The sequence below is a fragment of the Anarrhichthys ocellatus genome, unplaced genomic scaffold (genome assembly GCF_004355925.1).
Source record: "Anarrhichthys ocellatus isolate YVR2014 unplaced genomic scaffold, GSC_Weel_1.0 scaffold9, whole genome shotgun sequence".
Lineage (NCBI taxonomy): Eukaryota > Metazoa > Chordata > Actinopteri > Perciformes > Anarhichadidae > Anarrhichthys > Anarrhichthys ocellatus.
The window spans coordinates 3027324-3040812 of NW_022280039.1; the positions used below are offsets into that span (position 1 = coordinate 3027324).

The 13489-nt window shown below is 43.3% G+C and overlaps 1 protein-coding gene across 8 annotated transcripts in view; it reads right to left on the minus strand.

The window, feature by feature from the left end:
• Positions 1–12693, minus strand: part of LOC116384496 (AP2-associated protein kinase 1-like) — a 22042-nt gene extending 9349 nt beyond the window's left edge. For 2 of the 8 annotated variants that reach the window (XM_031849230.1, XM_031849225.1), the window contains exons 1-16: positions 11737–12692; positions 8185–8303; positions 7482–7590; positions 6838–6980; positions 6570–6691; positions 6407–6488; positions 6143–6275; positions 5896–5999; positions 5362–5441; positions 5108–5271; positions 3709–3890; positions 2636–2842; positions 1833–2020; positions 1347–1546; positions 1181–1249; positions 832–915 (exon numbers count right to left, since the gene is read on the minus strand). In XM_031849230.1, coding sequence (XP_031705090.1) covers positions 832–915; positions 1181–1249; positions 1347–1546; positions 1833–2020; positions 2636–2842; positions 3709–3890; positions 5108–5271; positions 5362–5441; positions 5896–5999; positions 6143–6275; positions 6407–6488; positions 6570–6691; positions 6838–6980; positions 7482–7590; positions 8185–8303; positions 11737–11896 — 2146 coding nt within the window. In that variant the 5' untranslated portion in view covers positions 11897–12692. Of the gene's footprint in view, positions 1–831; positions 916–1180; positions 1250–1346; positions 1547–1832; positions 2021–2635; positions 2843–3708; positions 3891–5107; positions 5272–5361; positions 5442–5895; positions 6000–6142; positions 6276–6406; positions 6489–6569; positions 6692–6837; positions 7003–7481; positions 7591–8184; positions 8304–11736 lie in introns of those variants that run through there. The other 6 variants (XM_031849233.1, XM_031849232.1, XM_031849227.1 and 3 more) reach the window with 5 other exon arrangements.
• Positions 12694–13489: the final 796 nt, after the last annotated feature.

The following is a 13489-nucleotide window of genomic DNA, read 5'->3' on the forward strand; positions in this document are numbered from 1 at the left end:
GGGGGGGGGGGGGGTCAAGGAATGTGTTGGCTCAGAAAATGGCACAGCAGATGTGACCGTTTGCCCCCTTCACTATTGAAAAGAGGCCAAAACTGATGAAAGGCGTTTTACAAACCTGAACATATTCCAGTTAAAGTCGATGGTAAACATTATGTAATGTTAGAAATGCTGCTCAGAGACGACTCTCTGTTCCATCAGCAAAAGTCAGCCTGTGTTTGCTTGTATGCATCCTGCTCAGGCGAGTTAGAGAAGATTAACCCCACCCTGGTTATGTAATAGCCTCAACATTTTTATCCTCTCAGTTCTGGCGCTAAACAGCAGCTACGCAGGAAGGAGGTTACACAGCTCAGGAGTAGGCACCACTTCTACAATGGTTAAAGGCTAAACCGAGGGGAACATAAAGGGCTGGGTCATCATTTTAACAAGTCAGCAAGCGTAACTTTCTCTAGTCCTTAGTGGCAATGGTAAGCTGGCTCCTCCAGCAGTAAGGCAATCCAATTAACAAAGGAGAATTTGTCCTTCGCGTTACCAGGCAACATCGAAAGCACAGATCTGCACAAATGAGATGCGATGGAGCTGTAGCTCTGGTCTCTATTCATGGAGGCTGACAAGGAGCCACTGTGAGGCTGCCTGCTAGGTCAACATGATAGGGCCACGTACAAATCCAGACCACACAACCAGCACTCGTTAACTAACCCCGGGGAAGTGCGATATCCAGGAAACTACTTCCGTAAATAAAACGGTGACTCATAAACTCTGAGAATATATTTGTTGAAGAGTCTAAAGGCCTGAGGAAGTCAAAAGGCACAGCTCGTTCTGTGTCAAAATTACCTGTGGTGTCAGAGAGGGTATTAAGAGGGTCCGGGACAGTCAACAACGCTGGACCTGCACTGATGATGTCTGCAGATCTTTCAGCTTAACGTTATACACAGTGAATAAAGATGGAGAAGAACAAATGAAGGGAATTTGAGAGCATGTACAGCAGAGAAGAGAGGGGGCTGGACTAGAGGATAGACAAGACATGAGAACTCTAGACCAAGACAGCGACACAAAGAGGTCACAATACAGTAAAATGGTTGAATTCCACCTCTACCAATAGAACATTGTTGCATGACTCCTAGGAGATGTAGTATGCAAAGCCATGGGACAGCATCGTGATAAGAACTAGGCAAAGACTTACCTGGAAAAGCAATGAGCCCTGGAATGAGATTTTCAGTGGAACCCGTGACCTTCTCTCCTGGTGCAGCGGCTGTGCACAAGCAAACAGCAAAGTTGTTCATTTTAGATCACTCAACTATCTACCAATGCTGCAGGTGTTGAGTATGAAGCAATGAAGTTGCACTTACTCTCAGCTAGCTTTGCAAAGTCTTTGTTCAGGAGCTCCTCTGCGGTCAGTTTGGAGAAGTTATCATCCCCAAAGGGGTTCCAGCTTGGAGTGTTTGGAGTGTTGGGTGCAGCAACAGCTGATACGGCATCAACATCACCTGGATGATACACAGTCTGCTGGGACGAGCAGGGGGAGCCAGATGGAGTCGTGCTGGCTGATCTGTGTAAACATAAACATGGTTAGGAGTGCTCAGTGAAACGTGATCATGGGTGTTGGGTCTGTGGACACTGGCCTACTGATGTATGTATATAAGACGGAGCGAGTCAAGTTATTTAAAGACTGAATCGAGCGATTCTTCTTAAGCTGGATTCTCTGGGATGTAAAAGGCTTGTTTATCCTCCTTCGGGGTTCTGTCATATGAATGGACCGTCTATTGCCCTTCTCAGCTCACTCAGTGCCACGAGAGGACAGTTCATCCTCACTGAAGGGAGTTAATTCTGCTCACTTGGACTTGTTGAGGCTCGCCTCAGCCGCGGCTGCCTGGAGAAGCTGGGTGGACTTGCTGACTGGGACCCCGAACACGGCACTGTGAGTGACATCGCTCAGTATGCGTCGGTGACCGCTTTTAGGGGCCATCTTTGGCGACGAGGGGGGTGTCAATGAGCCGACTCTGTTAATCACTCGACCAGCCGTCTACGAGGAAAAGAAAAAGATACAGAAGAGGAAATATGAGATGAAAATGTGCTTGATGCCAACAGAGAACATTTCAGTTCCACAAACAGATCCCCGAACATACACCAAGCAAGCAAGATCCACTAGAAATGAAAATCTGGAAAAAAAAGATGGATTACAAATTCCCCGAAAACCACAACAATGAGAGAGAAAATCTGTTACGGAAAAAGGGAAAGTATTCCAAGTAGAGAGATTGTACAGAAACAGAAACACCGGATGAATAGAGTGAACAGTAGGACATAGAGTCGGGTCATCAACATATGAAAAAGACAATTATGAACGTTATAAGAAGCAGTTCGGAAAGCAACACTAAATGATTTGGTTATCACGAGACTTATACTGTATTTAACTGCAGCAATGACGTCTGTCTAAGATGGCATTAAAGGAAGCATTTCTATCTACATGGCATTCACACGGTCACATTGAATATATTCTGTGAGACCATTCTTGCCTTCCTCTGCCCACGGAAGAGGAAAAGTAAGAATTTGGATGCGATTGATTGGAAACGAGCTGGTAATCAACTGCCAGACCTCAAAAGAGCAGCAGACGGAAACGGGAGTAGGATGTTACCACAACCTCTGGGTCAGCTGCAGGGCCGACTGCAGACTCGGGGATGGGGGTCAGATGAGAAGCTGCCATCTCGTGGACGGGGGCTACATGCTGCTGGTGTTGCAGGGCAATAACTGGAGGAACAGGTTTATGTTTGGACTGCAGCGCGGTACACGCCTGAGACGCTTTTTGTAGTTGTTGCTGCTGCTGGAGGAGGCTCTGTACCAGTTGATGCTACATAAGAATACCACACAGCCAAGAATGAGGAAGGCCCGGTTTGTCATGACTTACAGCTCGTTGAAGAGTGCAGCAGCCTTTTAAAAACATACTTTTAAGGATTTGTTATCTACTTTTCAGACAGTACACAACGAAGATGCAACATTAGACAGAGGGAGGGAGACAGACAGAGAGATATTTAGGTTTCTAACTTTAGTTTATCAAATCATATTTGTGTCCCTAAAAGCATAGATTCTGTCTGCAAAATACACCAGGGATGAATAGTATTGTATGCATGTAATATTTTAATGATACTGACAACTTTTAATAGAAAACATATTAAACAAGTTGCAGGACGGCTCAGGCAAAAATCAGCAAAGGTGTCACACACTGTTCATTCATGGATACTTGAATGAAAACATTAAAAATGAATTATAGTAGCTGAATATTACAGATACCATGATCGTGCAAACATGCACGCCCTCAGAACTGTGTTTGTATGTTTACGATAATGGTTCATTACTAGCTCAACACAGTAATTTGTGCCTGGTATCGCATTGTGTGTTATTGCATTGATAGTGTGAAGTGAAGCACGAGAAGCGGAACAAACTGATGTCAAAACTGTGTCTCTATTGTGGTCAATCACAGCCGAGCCAAGTATCCTCTGTTTTACAAGTGGTTCCATACACACATCAACACACAGGCCAGGAAGGACTCATGTACTCTACCTGTAAATAATGTGCATCTCAAAAACCTCTTATACTCTTTCTTTTGGTTTGAAAATTAGAATTTCTTTGTCATTGTCACACACTTTCCCTCAGTATCACTGTGTGAGATTCAAACACAAAGAAGTATTTCCATTCCCGCTCTGCCAGGATGCCTACCTGCTGGTTGCTCTGTGGGCTTAAGAAGGCTGAGGCCTGCTGCTGCTGCTGCTTCATGAGGAGCTGCTGATGCTGCGGTGTAGCCTGTGGCAGCATGTTGGCTGTCTGGGCTGGTTGCGGTGCAGCCTGTGCAGCAGGAGCCTGTTGAACAGCAGCTGCAGCTGGGACATTGATGCCAACACCTGGAAAGGAGAAACATACGAAGAATGAGGTGAACATAGACCTATCATTTATCACATCAAGAGTATCGTTTTAAAATGCACACCATCCCACATTTCTGGTGACCTGTAGAATCTGTGCAAATATCAATTGCAAAGATTCTTGTTTTCATACAATTAAAGCCCTAAATGGGCTGCCCCACTCCTTTATCGCAGACCACCTAACCCCTTATTATTCCTGCAGGTCCCTCAGGTCAGCTGACATTTGCTGTTACAACCCCTAGACTGAGGAACAGCATCTCCCTCCCCCATCAGATCTGCCCCCTCCTTTGAATCTTTTAAGTCCAGGCTCAAAACACACTTTTTACCTCTTGCATTTGACTCTTCCTAATGTGGCTGATTTGTTACTTGTGCTTATCTGTCTATTTGTGCCTATGAGCTGCGTGCATTGGTGTTTGTGTTTCTTCTTAAGTCTGTGGAGTATTTTGGTCAACATAGGCTGTTCCTAAATATGTTTTATAAATCAATTGATTGATTAAATGGTCAATTGCACAAACCGTTGACATGTAAATGAATGTAGTAATGAAAGGTGTTTTGGGTTTGTATATCTGTGTACAAGTATTTATATGATTTTAGGCCTTTTAAAATGTCAAAGGGACCCAACAATTAGAAAAATGGATGTTTCAATAGGATTTAATAATATTTAATCAAGCTGATGTTTTGGGCCTAATCTCCACTTTCATCTTAAGACAACAATAAGGGAGTACTCTATTAGAAGGTTAAACTAATGCATTTATTTAGCATGAAGATGTTTTTTTTCCCATTACAACACACAATATATTTGAAACCACAAACACGACCTCCTTTTAGACCCATCCGGTGAGTGAGTTAGAACTGCATATTAAAAAACATGACAGTGTGCTACTGTAATTAATGTGACATCACGCCACCATCTATTCTGGAAGTGGGCCACAGATGGAAAGCCTCGTCAAAGTGTGAATGTCAAAAGCCTCATAAAAAGACAATTAAAAGCCTTTTAAGAATGGGCTGCTTGAACCACTGGGAATACAAGCCCTTGATGGGCATTAGAGTCAAACTCTTGAGCAGTTCATTAAGCTGAGTTTAATACAAGATGTCCCTTTGTGTATAGGTTAACAGTTTCCATAAACGCAGGCCCCCCCATTACTTAGATAGAAGGTTCTTAACCACGACACAGAGAGGCCTCACAGAGCTACTCATACCTATTGCCTGTGGTGCTCCAGCAGCCACATTGGGTCTCTTGCGTGGGGTGAGAGCCGGCTGGATGGGAAGAATGCCCGATATCGGCTGGGGGTGAGCCTGGCCAGCCTTGGGTCGTTGGCGAGGTGCAATTGAGGTTTCCGTGGCAGGAGCGGGGTCTGTGAGCCTGATGGAAGGAAAGGAGAGGAGAGAGTTGAGTAGTAATGTAGGAGTTTCTTACAACCATGAAAAGTCAAATGTTTGGCGTTTCACTCACCTGGCTTTGGTTTGACTCTTTTTGGCCACTGCTTCACTGGCTCTGATGGGCTCGGGAAGTTTTGCAGGAATCGGTGAATTCTACAACAGTAAGAGGATTTGCACTTTTATATTTGATCGAGGATAATCAAACCAAAGAGCTTCAATCTCTCACATCAGGGAGGTATTAATACATAACATTTTGAGTCTCACAGCTACACTCTAGTAGTGATTTACAGCTTCCATGAATGCACTTTAATAATACTTAAAGGGTGAGGTAAGGAATTTGGCTGAATCAGAAGACCAATTGCTGAGCTACTTTGTGAATTCATTAGAAAGCGGAATGATGAATGGAGGGCAGCCAACTGGCAAAAGCTATAAAGTTAGCTTCCCTCCAATATCATTATCTCATAGATTACTGTCCTTAGAAAACCACTGAAACCACTGTACGTGAGAGACCTAAAACGCAAACATTATTTGGGAAATTGGGAATTGGAGATGATACAGCATCATCTCATCTCAAATCCCTGCCCTTCCTCTTGTCATGGCGACTTACATGTTCATTTGGGACTGGACACTCTCGTCGCGCCAGTTTAAAGGCAACGTGGGATATTTGGTAGATGTCCGGTCTCTTACTTGGGTCAGGTTCCAGCATGTACCCTAAGAAATCAACGAACAAAGGATGTTTATTCTGACTCAAACATATGAGAATGCACATTCAAACTCACAGTAATTGCACATATGTGTAAAGCACATGCTGCAAGTAGGGCAGTGTGCATATTCTGAGGAACAGGGTTACTCACTGATGAGACAGTGCATGTCCGGGGAGTAGCGGGAGTTGTCGGGGATAGTGAAGCTTCCGTCACAGATAGCCACTTGGCTCTCCCCAAAAGGAAGCGTGAAGTAGCACAGCTTATAGAGTAGACAACCCATGGCCTGTTGAGACAAGAGAAACACTTTTCATGTAAATGTGCATCTGTGTCTAGCATGTTAGCGCTTCACAATCATGGTGAATGATGTGATCATACAGTCATCCTAATGTGGCGTAAAGTTACGGTCATTCTCACCCAGATGTCTGCCTTTGTTGTGATAATCGTTCCACCATAGAGGTTGACCATCTCTGGAGCGCGGTACGACAGAGTAGTGTACCTGGTTTTAAGAACAGAACAATGAGCTCCTGAATTTTAATAAGAGAAAGGGTCGAAGGTGTAAAGGGCCCAGAAAACTGACTTTTTGATTTCCTCTTCCACATCTGCAACCCCCTCTGTCTGAGGGTTTTGGAAGCGGTCAGTGGCACTTCCAAAATCACAGAGCACATAGTGTCCCCGGTCATGTAGAAGAATATTTTCCACCTACATGAGAAAAACAAGATTAGACCTGTCAGAACTCATAGTACATACACACCATGTCACAATAAATCACTTCCAAATAATTAGAGTGGCCATCAATTAGCTAGCCTTATGCAGTCAGCAGTATACTGGGAAATAATTAGACTTGCCTTGAGATCTCGATGGACGATTGGAGCCTTGCCCTGGTGGAGACGAGCGACTGCCTCGCACGTGTCACAAAAGATCTGCAACACCTCGGCTTCAGTGAAGCCGGTCTGCAACCGCTGGTTCATTAGGTTAACCACCTGCCCTCCTGCATGAAGCAAATAAGTCAACTAAAACTCTATAAATTTCAGCTGATGGCAAGGTAACGTTATACAAGGTAACGGTATACCGTACAACTTTAATAAACAACAAAGTTAACTCCTTGTTACAGGGAAGCTGTGAAACAGCCAGTGGACAACAATGTGTCATCTGCTTTGATTTCAACAGTGCAACAAACTTGATAATTTAAAAATAAGAAAAAATGTTTGCACACACTGCATTACCATTGGTGCTTGCATAAAACATGTATTTGAATCTTATCCATCTTAAAGCACACTACACGCATAAGATGGCTTCAACAACTACACAGTGATGTTAATATTTGAACTTCCTATAAATAGCGCGACCACTCAGCGATGTATTGACTGAAACAGAAGTTCTATTGACCACGACAACCGCCAGTTGAATATTTGCCTTTGAACAGAACAGGATGCTGGGAAACAGAGCTTTGAACTCAGCAAAGACAGACATGGGAGGTGGGCCCGTTTACCTCGACAGAAGTCCATTAAGATTAGGACTTCCCACACATCTCCAGCTCCAACTGCAGTTATGCTGGAGTCCAGGAAACCAACTATGTTTTTGTTGCCCACTAGGTCCCTCTGTGTAAACAAACACAGAGAAAGCAACACTGATAAACCATTGCGACACATTGTTCATAGATTTAACAGTCCTAAAACATTTGGGTCAGTAAATGACAAGATACAGCCATAATTATTCAGTCTATTTTTAACAGTAGAGAGATGTTGATTCTCTGCCAAAGGTCTGGATGCAATGGTGATAAGCATCCAGCAGCAGTCATGCCACCCAGGGTGTGGCTGCAGGAACTGCTGAGTTTCACTTACAGCAAGGACTCCATTTAGGAAATAGCAAGGCAGCTTAGATTGCATTGCTTACAATCCAACCCTTGAGCGCCGCTCTGTTACTGTCACTATTCTAGGGTCAAAAAGTATTTTCAGAAACATTTAGTGTGTTTCCTGGATAAAGAACTTGAAGTATTCAGGGTTAGTCACATTCAGACCATGAGGGTCAGAAAATCAAAACAAGTATTTGAATGTCAACTCTGTATTTCTTTGTGTGTAACGTTTAACAACACAAGCCGCTCTTACATGACCGTCTCCTGTAAGTGTCAAAAAGAAGATGTGTGTAATGTGCTTGCTACCTTCAGCAGTCAGTTACTGGACTGTTTAACTTACCATTATCTGTATCTCAAGTTGGCAGACTTGTAAATCATGTTCATTGTTGACATACATCCTTTTTAGTGCACAACGTACGCCTTGATGAGTCCGTACCAAAAAAACTATGGCAAAGCCTCCTGCAAATGATTGGAGAAACAGAGAAGGAGAAAGGGAATAAACACACACATATTTCATTCCAGTACAATCTAAACAAACGGTAATCCAGAATTAGTAAAAGATATCCTGTTCTATTGCTTTTTAAATGTAGGGGCAGCAATGCCTTACACGGTGGGTTCAACAACATAAAAGATATCGAGTGATGTTAAAAACTGGTTAATTTAACTTTTCACTACAGTCACCGTCAGCTGCAGATATTCTGTAGTTCTCCACCAGTGTACCCAAGAAATACTCCTGTACAAGTATTGTATGTCAGTGACTCTGTCAGCAAGTATCTTTTCTGAGAATACAGGAAGTGAGAGAATGTGTGTCACCCCACCTTTGGTTGCAGTAATAGTGACATATGGGGGAAACCACGAGATTGCTGTATCCATCTACAGCAACTCAAACCAGCAGCAACCACACAGCTGAATAAAACATGTTTCTTTCAACAGATACGCATACATATACCCGAGTCAAGTCAAAGTACGATAGCATTTACACATGAAGCTTATACCTCATGTTATTATCCAAGTAGACCTGCACTGCATTGGAATGTGGACCGTGGGATAGTCTATTGTCTTCACTGACTTCTAGATATGAACTTGCTTCAGCTTGCATTCAGCCTCCCTCTCTAAATGTTGTGTTGACACAGCATGTAGCAGCTTTCACTGTAAAGGCTGCTGTTACTGCAGCTCTTCTGTTCACAGCTTGTGTTAATGCTGTGCACTGGGCTGACTCATTCAGCTCGCATCACTAAGCTAAGGGCAACTCCATGCGACTGGTCTGGGCAACATTTGAGCGGGCGTGCCTTAGGCAACGTCACTGTGAGCCGTATCTTTAAAGAAATGAATTAAGTACAAATGGTACAATAAACACAATAACCCTCCCTACCATGACAGGGCGGAGCTGGGTCACCATGGATGATAATAACAGACTTTTACTTATGTCATCAGGAATTTTCACAATGAAATGCAAAACTGTGCGACACAGAGCTGCACCAACAGAAGTGATAGTGTCGGAGCACTAGGCTGAGTAATTAGTGTCATTAAGACACAGAGTAGCACTGCGCTTGGAAATGGGTTACGGTGAGGAGGACAATATCAAACGAGTACCTATCCTGAAGGAAGCGCACTCCATGAGCACATGAAACACAGGCTTTAAGTGTGCGTGTGTGTGTGTGAGACAGAGTACAGATAGTTGAATCTCGCTGTCCTGTGCAGTCTAATCTGTGATGACTGACTGTAGGAAGTTAGAAGGATTAGCAGCCTTCTTTAGCAACATGTTTAGCAGCGGTCTACAATCTGAGAAGGCAGTGTGAGCGAATGATTGTAAGTATAGCTGCAAATAGGCCACTGTCTCTTGACGTAACGGACCGTCAGGATTATACCAAAAATACGCCTTTAGGCACTGCAGTGAAAAACACAGCAAACTAATGTTCAGTCGCAATTTGTCATTAGTTTGTAGTGGAATTTAAATACCGTCTAGATTTAAGACTACTAGACATGTCCTCACGACTATGATTTACAAACATGCTCGCTGCAAGGTTACGTGAAACTGCAATGACAGCAAGAAATAATAGCAGCAGTCTCATCTGCTTGAGACAAAATGAGCAGAAAACTGGATGCTTTTGGTTTACGAATGAGGGAATGGCTCACTGAAGCTGTTGTGTAGTCTAATAGCAGGAACTGGGACACATTCTCATGATACAATGCATTATGTTACATCTCCAGAACAGGGCTAATGTTAGAAGCAATAAGTCTATATAGACACAAGAAAACACATCTTGTTGATAGTAAAGACAGAAAGCTGTGTCTCTGAAAATCCTCAGATGACAGGTTGAGAACAAATCAGACTTCTGCCCGAAGCCCAAATGTCTAAAATATCAACCGCAACAATGACACGATCCCAAACGAACCTTTCGGCCTGAAGCTACAACAGCCAGTGTGTCCCTCTGACTGCTTTTGTCTGTATATTGTGAAAAGTGTTTCAGCTAAAGGCAACAAAGTTCCACAATGACAACAAAGGGAGTAGACAGAGAAAATAAAAACACATTTTCCAAATGGAGCAGCCATCTAATAGCACAGACTACAACCAGCCATCTGAATAAACAGGCCTAGTGACACTGGGGGCGGGGGGGTGGGGGGGGGGGGGTCACATTGCAAGCAGTAGGTCCACTGCCAGAGCAAGAAAAATATGATACGCGGAAAAACATTCCAACTAACATTTTGTGAAAGAGTCATAATTCTGGGGAATATATTAACTTTAACTGACTACCCAATATACCGTTTATGAGTCCTAACAATAGTCCGAATGGTGCCTCTCTCTCAAATAAATGTTTGCAACAAGGCCAAAGCTTTTTACGGAGCTGATAAGAAAACCAACTCACACTCGCAGGATAAACAAATTCCAAGAAAGGTTTCCTCTGACACCTCAGTGCAGGGTAGGACTGCAGTTAGCCGTCTAACCCCTTCACAAGGCCACGATGTGGTCAAACAGATGGGGGCCCATCTATAGTACTGATGAATTAATCAGTCTACTTTCATCTATTATTTAATAACCGGAGCTCTTAGCTAACAGAGCATGGCGGCAGACTGTTATTGCAAAGACAAACGACCATGGGAAACCTGTTAGCCCCATCAAGAAGCCTGGTGTTCAGGTTAAGACCAGTTTCTAACAAAACATGTCTCACCCTTTCACTCAATGATTTAGATTCACCTACAGCTGAGCAGCCTGCAAGATTGTGTGAACATAGATACGTGCAGGCCCAAGGAAATGCGTTATGAAAGTACCACCTAGTCAGGGGGTCATGTTTTATGTGGCTGCACATCCTGATAACCTTTCCCTCCTTCTAAACCTTTGACATCTACATTTGTGATCCGTCACTCCCTATGTAAATATCGAGACTGATGACTCAGCATGGCATCAGTCCTTTACAACACAGGAGAAAATCCAGTTATGAAATGTTCCTCCAACCTCCAGGTAAAAAAAGAGTGCAGTCAGGCAAAGAAAAGACAATATGAACAACCGACAATTGTACACACACTCTCTCACACGTTTTAACTTTCATCTTTAAAATCTTACACATTAGACAATAAGCTCAGGCCACATAAGAAAAAAAAGGTGATTGGAGCAAAGCTGCTTGGCAAGTAAATGAACATCAAAAGAGCTGCCTTGGGTGGTGACAATCGACACAGTAACTGTTAAAAGCCTTGTAGCATAAGCATCAGCATTAAGGGGGTACTACCTTGGCACTCTCGCTAGGCCATACCCCAATAAAAACAGGGCCACTTATGTATTTAACTAATGTTACTAGACTGTCCATCCTCACTACAGTGTACAGGTCAGATTGTGGATCTTAAACGTATTTGTGTTACGTGTGTAATCCACACAACACAAGGCCACATAGTTCACCTTCGGCGACGGTTTCCTCGATGGTCACTTGATATCGTCCGATGGTGAAGACCCGTCCGATGAAGGTGCCACCGCCGCCGGAACCAGCGCCTCCTCCGCCGGCTCCGGGTCCAGGCCCAGAACTCACCAACTCACGACGAGAATCAAAGAATTTCTTCATCTCCTCTCCCCGGTGTTATCCAAAGCACGGTCAAGTCCAAAATGTATAAGTAATAACACTCGCGGATGGATACAACCAGTCCCCGTTCGGTCGTTGAGGTGCTGGTGTTAAGGCTTTAGCAGCTTTTTAAATAATTGAATGAATGCAGTCAGCTAGCGTCAAGCTAACTGCTAGCTAACTAGCTGGACCTCAAAATATTCCACCCACTGCGGTCCGACGCTCCTTGGCTAACTCATGGTTTGAACAGCAGGAAGAGTCCAATATTGTTGAGAAAATAATAAGATGTAACGTTCATGCGGAGGTCGCCGCTATCCACTCTGAACTGACAGCAGCGCTGGCTAATGTAGCCAGGCAATGAGCCCGAAGAAACACTGGTTAGCCGTTAGCTAAGCAGCTAGGTGCGGTGGCAGCTGTCAGTTGATAGGCTGGCAGCCAGGTAGCTCCTTAGTGTCCAATGCAGCTTATTACACATCTCCACCGATATCATTCAACCGAAATGTTACTTTGTTCACATGCTGCTTTACTCGTCTGTATTGTAGTAAAAGTGACAGATCTCCAGCAGGCTGTATGAAGGCTGGTCTACTACCTTAATGAGCTAACGCTACAAACAGAGTGTATGCTAATAGGGAGAGTCCTCTCTGCGGAATCAGTGCTGCTGGACCTCTCTTGATGTGATTGGTCAGATGGACAACGACTTCCTGTCAGTCGACACTAGTCTCTAGTCCTTTGGTTCTGGTCCCCAATATAAAGCAAACAAAAGGGCCCTCCTTTAAAAGTAACAACTCGACCCGCTCAGTGCTGCTCGGATCAGCTATTATCCCAAAGCTGCCATGAGAGCCGCAGGAATAATAAGCATATTTTAGCAGTGCAATAGTTTTAAAAGCTAAGAATGTTTGTTTTTTTAAGTTTTTTACACGATGTCACCTATGTTCAAATTTGTATTGAGTGTTTAAAAATGTAATAATTGAATCTGCTCAATATGACCATAAATGCAGGCCCTTATAGAAATAAAAAACACAAAGGGCTTATGTTCCGCCATTTACATTTCCTCAGGTCTCTGCATTGGAAATAATACTATGCTATTGTCACGTGTCAAAAACTAAAACGAAGTACAACAAATTACAAGAAGACAGAAGGTGAGATCCTCCACGGTTATCGTTGGGAGAACTTTGTCATGCTGAACCTTATTTACAGGGATATATCTGAGAGGGAGCGGGAGATGGGTGGATGAATGATGCGGCTGAACACTGGATAATGTTATACTGGCAAAATAAATATTGTCCACCTGGAAATTTGTCTTCAGAATATCTGGATTGATCTTTAATCTACATAATACTGTTGTCGTATAGCTTATCAAAGATAATGTCATATTTGGAGGATAGGGTGTTTATGTCAACAGGAAATAACTAAAGTCTTGCAGCTGTGTCATGTAAACTTTTCAGAATGTTACATGTATCAGGAATTACATTTATGAAAAATAGAAAAACAGCATCCTGCTGATCCCCATTGTCTGTGGTGGAAAGTGATGATTACAGTGAACAGATGCTAATCATGTTGCCTTTTATAGCAAATATGAGTTCAGAACCTTTTGTG